The sequence below is a fragment of the Micropterus salmoides genome, unplaced genomic scaffold (genome assembly GCF_014851395.1).
Source record: "Micropterus salmoides isolate LMB-PRFRI ecotype aquatic unplaced genomic scaffold, ASM1485139v1 Ms_hic_scaffold_17, whole genome shotgun sequence".
NCBI classification, from domain to species: domain Eukaryota; kingdom Metazoa; phylum Chordata; class Actinopteri; order Centrarchiformes; family Centrarchidae; genus Micropterus; species Micropterus salmoides.
In genome coordinates, this window is record NW_024040817.1 from 2150540 (window position 1) to 2168775 (window position 18236).

The window sequence follows — 18236 nt, forward strand, 5'->3', positions numbered from 1 at the left end:
ATGTGAGCACAAACCTGCTGTTGAGTGAAAACCATATACTTCCTCAGTGTCACTGACAAAAAACATCTTTATGTTTCAGCTTTAAATATAGTTTTATGCAGTTTATGCCTCAATTAAAGTCAAGTCTTCAATAATACATATGTTGTGGTGTCCATCTGTGTCAGTGGTGAGTCCTGCTGTTACTTCCTCTTTTGAAAGCTGCCCAACCCAAAGACAAACAAGCAGACAGTGAAGCTGTTCACTAAGTTTTCAGTTTATCAAAATGTCTGCAAGTATTCTCGCTGCACCAGATTCAAGCTTGAATGTGAGATATACCGGAAGAGTTCAAGACAACAGAGGAGCGGGAGAGGAGAATCAGCTGGAGATCTCAGAGGATGAAAAGCATCACGCTGATCCTGGGTCACAAAAAGCAAGTAAGTCTGAAATGATGTTGTAAGAAGGACGTTAATGTACATTTTTGTGTGGCTCTATAAAAATGTATAATTCATTAATCAGTCACCGTTCACTATGGGTCATTATGAAGTGGATAGGTGCTGTCTTATTGAGAGAATGTCGATGAATAACTACAGAATCCAGTTTCTGAAGAAATTGCAGTGTGAATGTGGGCTGTTGAAAGTTGATGCTAAACTGGATAGCTGGCTTAAAAATTATCAATAACATTTGAAAGTACGGAAATCCTGATGCTATTCTGCATTTGCTGAGCGCTAGTTGGCACTAACGTTGCTCAGCCTGTTTCTCATAACTTGAGATCCAGACGTCCCGTGACTAAAATCCTCTATCTGTTAGCAAATCCGGACAATGAGCAAAGAAAAAAAAGCAAAACTAGCCCGGGTGCATGAACATCCCCACAAAGATATCAAAACCAATTTATTTGTGTGTCAACAGTGAAAATTGTTGGCATGACGGCGAGTTAAAGAGAAGATTTTAAGAAGATTTTCCAAGGCTGCTCCACTCTATTGATGTCATCCACTCACACAATACACACAAAAAGCTGACCACTTTACAACTTTAATATTGAATTAATTCAATATTATTAAATTTTCTCTGACCAATTTAAAGTCTATATATTGAAGATACAAGCAGTTCAGACCCCAATGGAACGGTTGCTGCTCCACCACATGACCCAGCAGATTGGCCCCCAGTCTTATCAGACTTCATGAGGTCTGAGTTAGTGCGCAGAGGTCTGTTCAAACCAGCACTGGATTTTTCTAGAAGAGGTTTCTATTCAGACTTCTTACAGAGGGAGGATTGCAGTGAGAGCATTATGGTGTCAGCCAGTTTGTGACCGAGTGCTAACGTAGCTGGTAGAGTTTTGTGATACAAACATCTGAAAACAGAAGCCAGCCCTGCTCTTTTTAGACTGTGAGCTGTATTTTATAAAAAACGTCATGTGACTTTCTTCAGTAGTTTTGTCCAAGAGACTATTTTGGGAAGAACGCTATAGCTAATCAACACAGGTTCCTACTCCTGTCGCTCTTTGTATAAGAGGAAGAAATCTGTGCACACTTAATTCTAAACAACAATCATAATTAGAGTCAGAAAGAGCTTCATTGCCAGGTAATATTTTACACTGTGAGGACTTTGCTATGATGATCAGGTGTAAAAACAGCATGTCAGCATCAAACCTTTAAAATTGTTATCACTGAACGTTATGAAGAATTGTTTAATATCAACATTATGTTTGGTGCAGTCAGTTGAGAAGCTACCTCCATGCTGTCGCTCTTCATGCAAGAAAATGGAGTAGAGAGAGAGTAGAGAGTCTACGAAGGTGTAGACACTTTCACAGACCATCATAACTTCATTAAACATTACAACTTGGTTGGAAAATGATTTCAGTTTCTCAGTAGAAAATGTCAGAGACTGTGATTTCCTGTTTTGGCCAAACTGTTATTCTGCTCTGTGTGTGGGTTAGCAAGGTTAGCCATGGTGTGAATGAATGTGGGTGGCTCATGTTGCAACAACATGCATATTGTTGTTTTATCTCCAACATCATTTTTTGAATTATTATTTTCAGTATTATACCCATGTATTTATATAGTTTGTCTAAATGGTTTCATACAGTAAATACAAAGATGTGCCACACAGTCTCCTAACTGAAGTTACAAAACCCACCAAACCGTATTCAGAAGAGTCAAATGAATAAAAAGTGAGTGTGTGTTTCTTTGCTGCTACTTCCTCATTTTTCTCTACTGAAACCAGACAGAAGCCGTCATGCAAGACTGACAGCAGCATCAGTACAGTTTATTAAATTAATGAATTTATATCTACTACAGTTAGTACTGCAGAGTATACTTGTACACATTGAAGGTTTACAGCAGCATAGTAACCAATCAACACAGAGCAGTTACAGGAAGTGAAGTGCAGCTACTGTTCAACTGTCTCAGTCCTCTCAAGATGTCCTCAGATATTTATGCCAAACCAGATTTCTCAAAGAAGGTGAGATACAACAGAAAGGTGCAGGAGGACAACGTAGAGTGGGAAGAAAGAACGGTGGCTATCTACGAGAGTACAGACGATATCAGAGATGATCACACTGATCTTCAGTCACACGACGGAGGTAAGTGAGAAATTATGACAAATCAATGATATGTTGCACTAATGTGTGACCTTTAAGTTAACTCTCAGTTCAGTTTGTTATATTTAGATTTCCAATCCCATGAAACTGCAGCCTATCAGAGTCACAGAGCAGAACATAATCCAACTAACTACAGGAAACATACATGCAATCCATGTATTCCTGTAGCTGGTTGGATTATGTTCTGAGTAAATGACTCATTTCAGGTGTTGTAATCTTCTGTTGTAATCTTCTCTTGAAATTGCCACAAAATATTTGTGAACACAACCTGGATCTAATGTTTTGGGCACCATTCATATTGATTATGGTCACATTTAATTAATTTCTGAGAAGCATCAACTCTAGTAAAGACAGCTTTAGAGAAGAGAAGAAGAAGTTATTAATACAGAGCCGAGAGAGACTCAAGAGGAGACGATGCAAAGTCAGTTTAACAGCTTTTAGTTGTGAGTCAGTTGTGCATTTTAATTGTCCTTTAAAACTCTACATTTCAGATGTTCATGTTTGTTTTACATCACAATAATTGGTCAACACAAAAGTCTTTTTGTGATTTGTTAAAATGTTAATACTACATACTACACAGCTGTATACAGATGTCGACCAAACACAGATGAAGGCAGTGAAGCTGTTGACTAAAATGTTATGTGTGGGGAATGATAACATGACGCATGTTGTTTTCCTTTAATGAACCCGCTCTCTGTGTGCTTTGCCACTTTAGGACCGCACACTGAGAATCATCCTCCAGCCGTCCAAAGCAGGCCTTTCAGAGCTGCTGCATTTTGTCTTGGAGTGCTGTGCTTTCTGACCATAACTGGAATCATCCTCCTATACATACGTTGTAAGATAAAATACACCCCACTACTGACAACCAAATCATGAACCTGTTCACAATGCAGAAAAACTGCTGCAACTGGTCTATGAAGCACATTTATTAAATGTTTTCCACCAAAGTTTGCTCAGTTACACTAAAATGTACTTTCCAGTTCTCCACAACCAGATCTAAGGCTGCGTTCAGACTGCAGGCCAAAGTGACCCAAATCTGATTTTTGCTCATATTTGACTCAGATCTGATCTTTTTATGACAGTGTGAACAGACCAAGCCACTTTGGCTACGTTCACACTGCAGGCCTTAATTCTGATTTTTTACCCCCAGATCCAATTTCTTTTGTTTGACAGTTCACATTACTGTTTAATTGTGGCCCATATCAGACTCCAGTGTGAACTGTCCAAGTGACCCGCAGAAGAATAACACAACGCCACACGTAGCACGCTGTTGCAGGCTACAGAAGTAAACAAGGAGCCGCAGAGGTTAGCTCACGGGAGACTCACGTTTTTTATTGTCCTCTCACAGGTCACATTTCTCCCGAATTATGACTTATGAAGTGTTCACAACTTTCTTGCGCTGTACTATGTAACTGCCCACAACTCCCTCCCTCTCTTTCTTTCTTTCTGTCATGCTTTTAGGGGAGCCGTTGTCTCATTTAGGTGAGCTAAGCTCCCCTGGCTCCCCCGTAGTTCGCATCATGCCTACAACCTGTTCTCATTCCCTGACTTGTCACATACGGCATGGTCAAGGCCTATCGGCGGTGGGAACACACTGGAGATCCCTATAGCGTCATAGGTCAACGCAGTGGGGGAAGCGCTGTAGCGTCACTTTGTGAAGGTGTGTGACAGGCTATTTAAGAGAAAAGACTGAGTGAGAACATGGTTGGGATGAAAGGAGGGCCAGGACCTTTGAGACTTGTGGTTGTGTATCCTGTGAAACAAAAAGTCAACTAATTTTATATTTAATTTTGACAACTGTGGCGAATTTGATCGTAGAAGTGAACACTATATTACAGAGCCACAAACACTTTCTAAGTATGTCAGCATCAGGAAAGCATTTTGTTTTGGGCTGATCTGAAGCAGCTGGTTACCTGCAGCCTCCGGTACTGCAGCTTTATGATATTGTTAACTAAAAACCCACTTATGTTGATCCTCAAGCTCATCTTAATTACATTTAATCAGGCACCGCCATCACCCAAGTGTATCTGCTGCAGCTTTATCAAGTGTAACACACAAAGCTGCACAAATCAGACTTATTAAATATCAATATTTTTGGTTTTAAAACAGAAAAACAAAAACCAATGTCTCTTTTTTTGTTTTCTGTTTGTCTTTTTTTCCGTTTTGGTTTTAAAACAGAACCCCCCCCCAAAAAAAACAAGTTGTTTTTTGGTTTTTCGATTTGGTTTTGAAACGAAATAATGAAAGAACGAACCATTCTCCTTGTTTTAATCCTCACTGCAGTCTGATATGGGCCACATTTAAGCAATAATGTGAACTGTTAAAAAAATCAGATCTGGGATAAAAATCGAGAAATTGAGCATTAAGGCCTGCAGTGTGAACGTAGCCTAATAAAACAAGCTGGAGGAAGATGAGACTGTCTTGTTCAAATGGTGAAGAGCACCAGCTTCAGACTTTAAAGGACAGGTTCTGTTTTGTTTGTTCATCATATAATACTGACCTGCCGTGTGCATTTTGAAAGCTATTTGAGTTATTTGTCGCTGTAAACATTCCTCCTGCCAGCTCCTTGTAAAAATTCTAACATTCAGCTGAAGCTACTATGAGAATTCAGAAGTCTGAATTATAAAATTCAAGTGAGAACATTGTACTAAAACAAATGAACTTTGGAAGGAAGCCTCATACTAGCTTTGCCTGAAAAATACATTTGTTCACAAGTATTTATGTCCCATTTACACTGCAGTCACACTAAGAGAGGAATAACTGCAGAGCCAGGAACAAAACATGAATCATTTTATTGATCATATGGCATTTGAGTCTGGAGCTATTCTATACGGCAGCTGAATATACCGCATTCAGGATTACCCTTTCACGCCGTTTAACCACAGTTACTTGATGTTGTTGATCTGCATTTTGGTTCTTCATCACACTTGATCAGTCGGCAAGTCAGTGATCCAGTAATAGTACGTGGCAGGTTAAAGACACTAAAAAACTGACTTACAGTTTGAAATAGAGATTTTAATTATGCAGGGAAAGTAACTTAATTCTGTCTTTAGTTTAAAGTGAATGGGTTGGTGTGTTTCTTATGTCGTCAGTCACTTTGGAAAAAGACCAGCTGCAGACCAGATACGACAAACTGTACAACAACTATAACGAGGTCAAGGGACAAATTTCAGGTAAGAAAGGTTTGAAAAAAAGCAAATACCATAATACATTTTCATCCTGTCTTACACTTTAATCTATCATTGTTTTACTCAAGATATGGCAGTGAACATCAGTCAGTTACAGAGCAGTTACGAGACACTGAGGAAAAATCACAGCCTTACAGGATGAAGTAAAGCAGCTGAAGGACAAAATTAAAGGTGATGAACAGTGAAAAAATTCACTTAATAATTTAACTTTTTCATTACTTTAAATTATTTGATGCTGTTGAGCTGTTTGCAAAGTGTTTATTTCTGTTTATTTCTGTTAAAAATGAGATTGTAGTTATAGAATAAACAAGCAGGCAAGAAAGATATTTAAGAACATTTTTATCAATTTAAACAGTGAATGACATGAAATCCATCTTTTAACGACATGAAGGGAAGTGGTGTCCTGAAGGATGGAAGAGATTTGGATGCAGCTGTTACTTTAAATCCAATGAGAAGAAAACTTGGTCTGACAGCAGAAGTGACTGTCAAAGTAGAGGAGCACATCTGGTGATCATAAACAACAAAGAGGAACAGGTGAGTGTGTTTGTTACTGAGTGTGTGATCTTAGATGTAGCTGCCAGTGATCTGTTACTTCTGTTTTTGACCTGCAGCCAGTCGGCTTCCTATGACGATGCATTAGGGCCATTGTAGGTGGAAATAAAAAACATTACGGAGCGAAGACAAAAAAACACTTGAATATTCTCTGAGACTAAGGTTATAAATTTGAAAGAGAAAACTTGAAAAACAATGTTTCAGTAGAGTTTTGCATTATAACCATCTAAAAACTGAGGAGCAAACTGGCTCTGTTTGGGTCTGTGAGCTTTATCGGAGGTGCTGAAGTTCACATTTGTGGTGAGATTTCTGCCTGAAAGTGTTTCAGGTAGTTTTAGTTTCCACCTCCTTGTCTCATCCTAACATACAGTCCCAAACGTGCTTCTGTGTCTGTCAGACGGTCTGAAGGGGAAACTACCACAGCAGCAGAGCAATAACGCAGGCTAATCCCCCACACAGAAAAGGAAACATCCACCTGTCATCTTGTGACTCAGTTTTTCTTATTGTTGTAACTTAAAATGCTGTATTCAAACCAGTTTTGAATTAAGAATTAGGAACAGAGAAATGATTTTGTCTCTTGTCAAATCCTAGAAATGTGTCATTGAGTTGAACAAGGGTGGAGACTCCTGGATTGGTCTTAGGGCCATAGAAAGATTTATAAAAACAGGACGGGAATGGAAACGGAAATGGGAATGGAAATGGGTGGACAGCTCGCCGCTGACAAAAATGTGAGACGTTTTAAAAGTTTTGTGTCATTATATTAAATTAATAAACTGAATTACATGCTAAACAAGTTTTTAAAAAATGCATTATTATGTATTACCGATAATAAAAATATATGAAGTGAAATCCAACAACTTGCTTCAAATAATCAGAAATTCGAAAATAACATTTTATTTCTCCTACAGGTTCGGGGCAGCCGGATTTTCACACCAGCCCTGGGACCAGTACGCTGCAGCATGCTGCGATCAACAAGGAAAATGGACACATAGCAGATATGATGATCAAAAGAACTGGATCTGTGAGAAAGAGATTTCCTGTATTCCTTCATGACAGAGGGGTGTGTAGTGACGGGGTCAACTTTTTCAAATCAGACCAACTCACATTTTACATTTCTTCATTCTGTGTTTCATCCTGAACAACCTGGATTACATAGATATTGTTTGTTTGTTTGATACAGTCTGGTTAGAAGTCATCCACACAGCAACATGTGCACTTACCCTCTCTGCAGAGAGGGATGTTACAATAGCTGGAGACGTCATTTACATAACGACAGGGGAAAAATGTATAATTTCTGTCGGTTACTTCCACACTGATGTAGCTACACTTGGGCAGAGTAAAGATTATGAATGTGTTTTGGAGTGAAGAATGCATCAGATGGTAAATCAGATTTCAGTATCTCTTGAATGCTTGGTTGCATTTACGCTTTGGGTTTTGTTGGTAATTCAAATCAATCTAATTCACACAAGATGGGTGGTGATGGCGCAGCGGATTTGGTTGCCTTTGGTGTGAGAGACCCGGGTTCAAATCCACTGCAAGACACCAATGTGTCCTTGAGCAAGACACTTAAATGTAAATGTAAGATGCCTGAACTGGCCAAGTATAAGCAGTAGCGTAAGACATTAACAACGGTGCCCAATGCAGGATGTTATGATGGCCGCTGGGCTGCACAGTTACGAACCTCACACGCGCACAGATATTTACTTTTAACGTGTATTTTAGTGTTTTCTTGATCTTATCATGTATTTGTTTTTATGTGTTTTATTGCCTTTGCACTTGTTAAAGCACTTTGTAACTTGTTTTTGGTGCTCCATAAATAAAGATTATTACTATTGTTAGAGAGGCAATTAAGCAGCTAGTTCACAAGGATTTCAGTCAGTAAACCGGGTGGTGTATCGGTCAGGACACAGGAATGAAGACGAGGAGATGTGATTTCTTCTTTTAACTGTAATGAGCTCCTGCAGTGCTCATCAGAATATTCCAATATCCATCATTCTCATTATAGTCTGATAAAAAACAAATAAGTCACCATTAGGTACTGTCATTTAAAGGATATTACTCTTTGGAAAAATATAAGAAGCTTCACGTATCTAGGGTGGTGATGGCACAATGGATGAGACACATGCCTTTGGTGTGAGAGACCCGGGTTCAATTCCCCAATGTGTCCCTGAGCAAGACACTTAACCCCTAGTTTCTCCAGAGGCGTGCGACCTCTGACATGTATAGCAATTGTAAGTCGCTTTGGATAAAAGCGTCAGCTAAATGAATAAATGTAAATCTAACTAACCAGTTTGAGACTATATTAAAAGGGGTTCACATATGGAGCAAGTAATGGCGACACCCTCTGGCCAGCCAAGGCTACTTCACAATAGCGTCTCCACATGGTCTCATGAACACGATATTAACTCTTCATAACTCAATGTTATAAACTAACAACACAGTAGCTACACACTTTTTCTAACCACAGAAGAAGACTCTTAAAGCGTACCACTTGATCTTACTGTCACCATAATGGTAAGAGGTAAACTGGGAGTCTGCTGATTAATGATGAGTCCAGATGCATTTTGACCGTGCAACTATCAAAGTCCAGCTCGTGACCTGGCGCCCCCCCGTCACAGGTCCCAGTGTGGGTGCATTGCCTGCACTCTCTATACCTACACCTCTGGGTAAGTGTTTTAGTTGCATAATGTTGACCAAATCTACAAAAACTACAACGCAATTGCCGTACATGGTTACTGTAGAAATAAATATGGTAAACCTTCTAAATTGTTGTCACTGACTGTGATCTAGTGTTATGAAGAACTGTTTAATATCAACATTATCTTAAGCGCAGTCAGTTGAGAAACTACCTACACGCTCTCGTTCTGCATGCAAGAAAATAAAGAACAGAGAGTGGACAGACTGGTCAACCTCTACAAAGGTGTGGACACTTTCTGGATGGAGTTACGTAAATATTAAACACTGTAGAATCAAAACTAAATTTTATTATTTCTATCATACTGCATGTGTACTTTATATTCCTTTGTGCTGCTATATCGACTGAAATATCCCCTACGGAGGATTAATAAAGTTATCTAATATCAAAAGAACTGAATGTGTGTATTCAAATTAGAGGCTCAGCTAGAAATTTTATTTGTACATAAGTGGTATAATATTGATACTGATAATATTTGTTTGTCCTCAAGCCTGTATAAGATTTAACTGTAGCCTTAAAACTGTGACGTACATTATCTTCTCTCACAGGCTGCTTCAAATACATCCTGTAACCTTAGACAAACTAACAAAATGGACCAAATGTTCTCATAATGCAGCAAAACAATAAAAAATGAAAGACAAATGCGTACTGTGGTGACGGCTCTGGCCATCAATTAGAAAACAAAAAATCAAGTAATAAAATGCTCGCAGTTCACAAACAGCTGGTATTTTTTAGGAAAAACATATTTCCTGCTTGTGATGCTGTCAAATCTAAAAGTGTTTTACAGTTGTGGTTTGACTTACGTGTATTAATGAAGACCTTTTACCATCTTTAATTGATGTAACAGTATTAGTAAATGATGGCAACATAGTGCACTGCTGGCAAAGTTAGTTTGCTCTGAGCTCAAGTAGTAATGTTCAGTTTCGTGGCATGCAATAAAACATAATGCTTCATTATGTAAAGTCTTTATACACCACTGAAAACACAGTTATGTAAATTATATTGCATTTCTGTCAATAGATCATTCTAACTATTACACATGGGACTTTCTGGTATTATTTATTCAGTATTACTGTTCACCATAACAAATCTTTTAATTATGGAAATATTGTATATTTCTTTGTATTTTCTTTGTATTTTATATTTTTACATACTTCTTTATATACCAACTTTCTATTATCATTTATATTCCTTTTGCCTTGATGTGCAATGTGTGCAACACAAGAATTCCCCCTCTGGGATCAATAAAGTATTTCTGATTGTGATTAATGTTTGTTGTCCCTGACAAAGAAGTACTTCCTGGTATTGGTACATGGTACCAAACCGTGGAGCATTTCTTTCCATCACAGATGTTCTAAACATGCAATCGGTGAAAAGAAAGGATTGTAAGGTCAAATGGAAATGGGTGGACGGATAAACACCAATATATAACACCAATAAATTCAGATTTTTTGAAAACGTGATATGTCAGGGTCAATGTTTAAAGCTGCTAATTCAATGAAACTGAAAGATAAAACTAAATAACTCATTTTCTATCAAGTCAATCATGTTTTCAGATATGATGTTTTCTATAAATAAGCACTATGTGAGTCTGACGTGTTCATACAATGATAATCACTAAACAATTTAACCCATGGCTTTAACTCGACACCAATGCAAGATTACATCTGTGTAGCTGTTGAGGTGAAAATTATTTAGTTTGTTTAAATTTGTACCATTTTCTCCCAAATCCCTGTACGTAATCTACATCTGAAGAACTGAATTTGAAATGATTTGCTCCACTGCACTCTGAACTTGAATCATGGTTTGTTTTAAGAAGTCAAACGCTGCTGATTTGGGCTCTTCGTAGCTCAGTTTAAAGAATCTGCAGTCTACTGCTCCACCACATGAGGGCACCAACATGTTCATATCAATCCTCCTCTGTACTGCTCTCTTTACTAAAAGCTGAACACTGTGAAATATTGTTTTCCCCTTGATTTTGGAATAATAAAGAAAAATGATTTCACTTTCTGAAGCTCTTCTTCTGTGGAGTACATATCAAGACAAACTGAATATGAAGTTTCAGTCCACAATACAATTTTCTGAGCACAAGAACTGCATATATAATCTTACATCAATAATTTCAATGCGTTTTGTGGCTTTTCCCTATAACAATATAGTGCTCGTTCTATTCTACAGGGTCTGGCGGATAGCAGTGAATGTAAAGCCCGAGGACAGGCCCGGGTCCACAGCATAACAATCTGCATGGAACATGGACAATAACACAGGATCCAATCAATGAGAAACAGATCTATTCAGAGTTTCATGGTGACCTTGGAGGCCAACATGTATGTATTTTATCAACTGTCATAGGTTTAGGATTGGCATTTTAACTTTATTAAACTTTACAACTTGGATGAAAAATGGTTTCAGTCTAGATAATGACTGACATTTCCTGTTTAGGGCAAACTGTTAATCTGCTGTGTGTGTGTGTGAGAGAGAGAGTGGGTTAGCAATGTTGGCCATGGTGTGAAAAAATGTGGGTTGATCTTTTAAAACATGTGTATTGTTGTTTTATCTTGAACATCATTTTTAAAATTATTATTTTCAGTTTTATACCCATGGATTTATTTAGTTTTGTCTAAATTGTGTCATACAGTGAATCCAAAGATTTGACAACACAGTCGTCTAACTGAAGTTACAAAAACCACCAAACCGGATCCAGAAGAGTCAAATGAATAAAAAGTGAGTGTGTGTTTCTTTGCTGCTACTTCCTCATTTTTCTCTACTGAAACCAGACAGAAGCCGGGTTATGCAAGACGGACAGCAGCATCGGTACAGTAGTATATCTACTACAGTTAGTCCTGCAGAGTATACTTGTACACATTGAAGGTTTACAGCAGCATAGTAACCAATCAACACAGAGCAGTTACAGGAAGTGAAGTGCAGCTACTGTTCAACTGTCTCAGTCCTCTCAAGATGTCCTCAGATATTTATGCCAAACCAGATTTCTCAAAGAAGGTGAGATACAACAGAAAGGTGCAGGAGGACAACGTAGAGTGGGAAGAAAGAACGGTGGCTATCTACGAGAGTACAGACGATATCAGAGATGATCACACTGATCTTCAGTCACACGACGGAGGTAAGTGAGAAATTATGACAAATCAATGATATAAAAAAATAATGTTTATCTTGTTTGTGTGATCGTCTGTTTGAATCATGTTGGACTAATGTGTGACCTCTGAGTTTACTCTCAGTTTGTAACACGTTGATTTCCAATCCCACAGAACTGCAGCCCATTAGCGTCTATGTTTGTTTCTATTTATGTACGTCTCTCAGCTCTGTATTAATAACAGGAAGAAGTTATTAATACTAATACTACTAATGTAAAGTCAGTTTAACAGCTTTTAGTTATGAGTCAGTTGTGCATTTTAATTGTCCTTTAAAACTCTACATTTTCAGATAAGATGATATTTGTTTTACATCAAAAATAATAATTGGTCAACACAACAGTCTTTATGTGATTTGTTAAAATGTTAATACTACATTTCACAGCTGTATACAGATGTTGAACAACCACAGATGAAGGCAGTGAAGCTGTTGACTAAAATGTTATGTGTGGGGAATGATAACATGACGCATGTGGTTTTCCTTTAATGAACCCGCTCTCTGTGTGCTTTGCCACTTTAGGACCGCACACTGAGAATCATCCTCCAGCCGTCCAAAGCAGGCCTTTCAGAGCTGCTGCATTTTGTCTTGGAGTGCTGTGCTTTCTGACCATAACTGGAATCATCCTCCTATACATACGTTGTAAGATAAAATACACCCCACAACTACTGACAACCAAATACTGAACCTGTTCACAATGCAGAAAAACTGCTGCAACTGGTCTATGAAGCACATTTATTAAATGTTTTCCACCAAAGTTTGCTCAGTTACACTAAAATGTACTTTCCAGTTCTCCACAACCAGATCTAAGGCTGCGTTCAGACTGCAGGCCAAAAAACCCCACAGAATTAAGCATTAAAGGGATGCTTTGAAATTCTTATCCAATGCAGTTTTTGTTAAATTCAGTGAATATTTCCTCATGTCTGTCTGTTTTCATGTTTGTGATGATCCCAGCTGGTTAGCTTTGTTAGCTTTGCCTCAGCGGTCAGTCTGTGTGCGGTAGAGGAGGAATAGACGGAGCGTGAGCGTGAACGGGTGTCTCGGTGAATAGAGAGAAACGGGTCAGCAATAAGTCTTGTTCAGCAGTAAATGTACAGTAGAAGTTCCAGAGGCCGGTGAATAAAGACTGCAGCTTCTCCGGACTAAAGAGGATCTTACGTGTGCTGCTGCCAACTGTTGAATTAAGAGTGAAGGAGGTTAGCCCCAAAGTTAGCTTTGACTTCGTGCCACTAAAACATGCCCTCTTATTGAAGCTAACTTGCTCTCGGACAGCAGACGTTGTGGATTCTGCTATATTTCAGCAGAGTAGGACTGGTTACCATGGCAATGCGTGTCCATGAGTTTGTTTGGCCGTTGGACTCAAATATCTACAAACTCTCTGCAGAATCACCTTTAAGGCCTGCAGTCTGAACGTAGCCTAATAAAACAAGCTGGAGGAAGATGAGACGGTCTTGTTCAAATGGTGAAGAGCACCAGCTTCAGACTTTAAAGGACAGGTTCTGTTTTGTTTGTTCATCTTCAAATAAAACTGACCTGCCATATGCACGCTGAAAGAGTTATCTGTGTAAAAGTACATTCTAACTTTCAGCTGAAGCTATTATGAGAATTCAGAAGTCTGAGTTAGAAAAATCAAGAACATTTTTCTAAAAACACATGAACTTTGGAAGGAAAACCTTCAATTTGTGTAACTCAGACTAATGAAGCTTCATTCTAGCTTTGCCTGTACCTAAAACATTTGTTCACGCGACAAAGACTGAAGATTTTATGTCCCATTTTGTTTACACTGCAGTCAAGGTAGGAGGGGAAAAACTTCAGAGCCATGAACAAAACAATCATTTTATTGATCAAATGGCATGTGAGTCTGGAGCTATTCTTTATGGCAGCTGAATATACCGCATTCAGGATGTACCCTTTCACGCCATTTAAGCACAGTTACTTGACTGTGTTGATCTGCATTTTGGTTCTTCATCACACTTGATACATGAGCGAGTCAGTTATCCAGTTGTTACAACATCTCCACATACACGGCAGGTTAAAGGACACTAAATAACTAAATTATGGTTTGAATTAGAGTGATTTTAATTATGCAGAGAAAGTAACTAAACTGTCTTTAGTTTATAGTGAATGAGTTGGTGTTGTTGAGGTGTTTCTTATGTTGTTTCTCAACAGTCACTTTGGAAAAAGACCAGCTGCAGACCAGATACGACAAACTGAACAAGAACTACAGCGAGCTGCAGGGACAACTTTTAGGTGAGAAAGGTTTAAAAACAAATAAGCAAATACTGTAATACACAGGATCTAACTTCACACTGGTTATCAAGCATAAATGTTTTCATATGGTCTTACTCTTTTATCTATTATGGTTTTCTAAAGATATGGCGGTGAACATCAGTCAGTTACAGAGCAGTTACGAGACACTGAGTGAAAATCAGGATGAAGTAAAGCGGCTGAAGGAATAAATTAGATGTGATGAACGATGAACACCAACATCACACCATTACTTATAATTATAGTTCTTTTATCCTGTTGAACTGTTTTTCTATGTGTTTATTTCTGTTCAAATCAGATACAAAACCTGTGTATTTATAGAGTAAACAACAAGTGGCAGGAAAGAAAGATATTTACTAAATAATGAAACCACAAGTTTTATCAGTTTGACAGTGAATGAGATGAAATCCATCTTTTAAAACTCATTTGAAATATTTTGAAATTGTCTTACTCTTTTATCTCTTGTTGTTTTTTCTCATGACACAGCAGTCAACATCAGTCAGTTACAGAGCAGTTACGAGACACTGAGGAAAAATCACAGCCAGTTACAGGATGAAGTAAAGCAGCTCAAGGACAAACTTGATGGTGAGAAAAGTTTAAAAACTAATAGTGAACACCAGCATCACACCAGTTCACTTGATATAACTTGAATTTGCCATTGATTTTAAATTATAATTCTTTATGCTGTTGAACTGTTTTCTCTGTTTATTTCTGTTAGAAATGAGACAAAACCTGAGTGTATTTATAGAGTAAACAACAAGTGGCAGGAAAGATATTTACTAAATAATGAAACTACAAGTTTTATCAATTTAACAATGAATGACATGAAATCCATCTTTTAACACTCATTTGACATGAAGAGAAGTGGTGTCCTGAAGGATGGAAGAGATTTGGATGCAGCTGTTACTTTAAATCCAACGAGAAGAAAACTTGGTATTACAGCAGAAGTGACTGTCAAAGTAGAGGAGCACATCTGGTGATCATAAACAACGAAGAGGAACAGGTGAGTGTGTTTGTTACTGAGTGTGTGATCTTAGATGTAGCTGCCAGTGATCTGTTACTTCTGTTTTTGACCTGCAGCCAGTCGGCTTCCTATGACGATGCATTAGGGCCATTGTAGGTGGAAATAAAAAACATTACGGAGCGAAGACAAAAAACACCTTGAATATTCTCTGAGACTAAGGTTATAAATTTGAAAGAGAAAACTTGAAAAACAATGTTTCAGTAGAGTTTTGCATTATAACCATCTAAAAACTGAGGAGCAAACTGGCTCTGTTTGGGTCTGTGAGCTTTATCGGAGGTGCTGAAGTTCACATTTGTGGTGAGATTTCTGCCTGAAAGTGTTTTCAGGTAGTTTTAGTTTCCACCTCCTTGTCTCATCCTAACATACAGTCCCAAACGTGCTTCTGTGTCTGTCAGACGGTCTGAAGGGGAAACTACCACAGCAGCAGAGCAATAACGCAGGCTAATCCCCCACACAGAAAAGGAAACATCCACCTGTCATCTTGCCACTCAGTTTTCCTCGTTGTGATTCACTGTAAACATGTTGTAGAAGGAATGTAGAAGCAGATCTGTGTGGAAACTGTGTTACAAAACATCCACCAATATATTCTATATAGACTCCTAAAGTTAGGTTAAATAAAAGTGACAATCCACCAAAATGCTGAAAGGTCAGAAGATGATAAGAGACACCAAATATCTGGGGATTTCCACAGATCCAGGAGCAGCAGGAAAGAGAGCCAAGAGGTGATGTAATGCTTAGAAACAGAGCTATAAAAGGAGGTCCAAAACAAGGTGAAAATCACTTGTTACATGGCTTCATGTCAACTCGGGTCTCTGTTCTGGTAACAGAATGGGACTCTACTTTGCATCCATCTCTGAACCTCTCCGCTGAAACTTTTCTTTTCTAACTGCTGTCTATTTTTGTTGAAAATAAACATGTTGGTAAAAGTTCAAGCTTTTTTATCTGGCCTAAGTCTTGGTTTTTTACACGGCACTGTCTTCAGTGAATTTAAAAACATACGTTGCTTTTTGTAGGATCAATAGATTTGAAAAGTACTTTTTACTTTTGATACTCAAACTTTTAAATCCAGGTACTTTTTCACTTTTACTTGAGTAGTATTTTACTGGCTGACTTTTATTTGAGTAACATTTTAGTGTGGTATCTGTACTTTTACTTAAGTAGGAACATTTAGTACTTTTCCCACCACTGAACAATGGTTATTCTACAAGAGGAGCTGAATTCCATCAGTCCTCTGAGTGTTTCTGATTTATGCACCACTGATGAACTGAAAAGTTGCCACAGATTTTCTTTTTCCTTCAGACTTTTCAGACATCACACATGTACCACAATAGAATTACTGAATTATGAACAGAGAAATGATTATTGTCTCTTGTCAACTACTAGAAATGTGTCACTGAGCTGAACAAGGATGGAGACTCCTGGATTGGTCTACGGGCCATAGAACGGACAGGAGGGGAATGGGTGGACGACTCGCCGCTGACAGTACAGTGAGACGCTTTTAAAGTTTTTAGTTTCCTTCACAATTCATTTTCTTCCTAAAATAAGTTTGTTTTTAAAATTAGATGAAAACAAATGAAAAAAATATTACTTCACATTATATTAATTTACTAAGCTGAACACGTTATTAAAAGTTAAATTGTCATTTATTACTGACAATAAAAATATTTCAAGTAAAATCCAACAGCTTCCTTCAAATTGAAAATAATCAGGAGTGACAACATTTTATTTCTCCAACAGGTTCTGGGCAACAGGACACCCGCACAGCAACTATTATTACCCCTGCAGCATGCTGCGATAAACAAGGAAAAATGGACAACGAGCGGATATGATGATCAGAAGAACTGGATCTGTGAGAAAGGGCTTTCCTGTTTATCTTGAGGACAGAGGGGTGTGTAGTGTTGGGATCAACTTTGTCAAATTAGACCAACTCACATTTTACATTTCTTCAGTTGTTCATTCTGTGTTGCATCCTGAACAACCTGGATTACATAGATATTGTTCCTCTGCCCTACACAGTGAACAGTCTGGTTGGAAGTCATCCACACAACTACATGTGCACTTACCCTCTCTGCAGAGAGGGATATTACAACAGCCTGTTTTCAAAAAGCCTAAGATGTCACATACATGACAACAAGGGGAAAGACGGCTCCTTTCTGTTTCAGTGTTATTTAAGCCATGATCATAAAGGACAAACCTCATAGGCTTCTTCCACAGACCACTTACTGATGTAGTTACACTTGGGAGGAGGAAAGATTATGAATGTGTTTTGGAGAGAAGAATACACCTGATTTTGAATAAGATTTTAATCCATCTTTAATGCTTGGTTGCATTTACACTTGGGCTGTTTTGCTAATCAAAAGATATCGAATCCACACAAGATGCATGAACTGATAATAAGTCACCTCCCCTGTATGTGTGTCAGTAAGGATGATATTCAATCATCTCTTTTGTTTTCTTCATAAACTTACAACAGAACAGTTATGTGTTTAACATCTTAGGTTTATTATCATCATTGAACCATTAATACTTGTCACGTCATTTCATCTACTAGACAGAACAAAAATAACTGGTCAACACATCACATTTCCTGTGTCAGAGATGCATGTGTGAATAAACTATATGGAGAACATGAATGCAGCTTTGCACAAATGTGTGAATGTGAGCACAAACCTGCTGTTGAGTGAAAACCATATACTTCCTCAGCGTCACTGACAAAAAAAATCTTTATGTTTCAGCTTTAAATATAGTTTTATGTAGTTTATGCCTCAATTAAAGTCAAGTCTTCAA

The 18236-nt window shown here is 38.1% G+C and overlaps 2 protein-coding genes across 8 annotated transcripts in view; both read left to right on the top strand.

The window, feature by feature from the left end:
* The window catches only part of LOC119906777 (collagen alpha-1(XIV) chain-like), a 516646-nt gene that overhangs the window by 400906 nt on the left and 97504 nt on the right, over nt 1-18236 (top strand). The gene's annotated exons all lie outside the window — the stretch shown is intronic.
* LOC119906782 (C-type lectin domain family 6 member A-like) overlaps nt 11774-18236 on the top strand; it is a 39755-nt gene continuing 33292 nt past the window's right edge. Inside the window, exons 1-7 of one of the 4 annotated variants that reach the window (XM_038724140.1) lie at nt 11856-12131; nt 12680-12799; nt 14327-14407; nt 14912-15010; nt 15286-15428; nt 16833-16936; nt 17187-18082. In XM_038724140.1, the coding sequence (XP_038580068.1) occupies nt 11969-12131; nt 12680-12799; nt 14327-14407; nt 14912-15010; nt 15286-15428; nt 16833-16936; nt 17187-17247 (771 nt within the window). In that variant the 5' untranslated portion in view covers nt 11856-11968 and the 3' untranslated portion in view covers nt 17248-18082. Of the gene's footprint in view, nt 12132-12679; nt 12800-14326; nt 14408-14911; nt 15011-15285; nt 15429-16832; nt 16937-17186; nt 18083-18236 lie in introns of those variants that run through there. The other 3 variants (XM_038724141.1, XM_038724142.1, XM_038724143.1) reach the window with 3 other exon arrangements.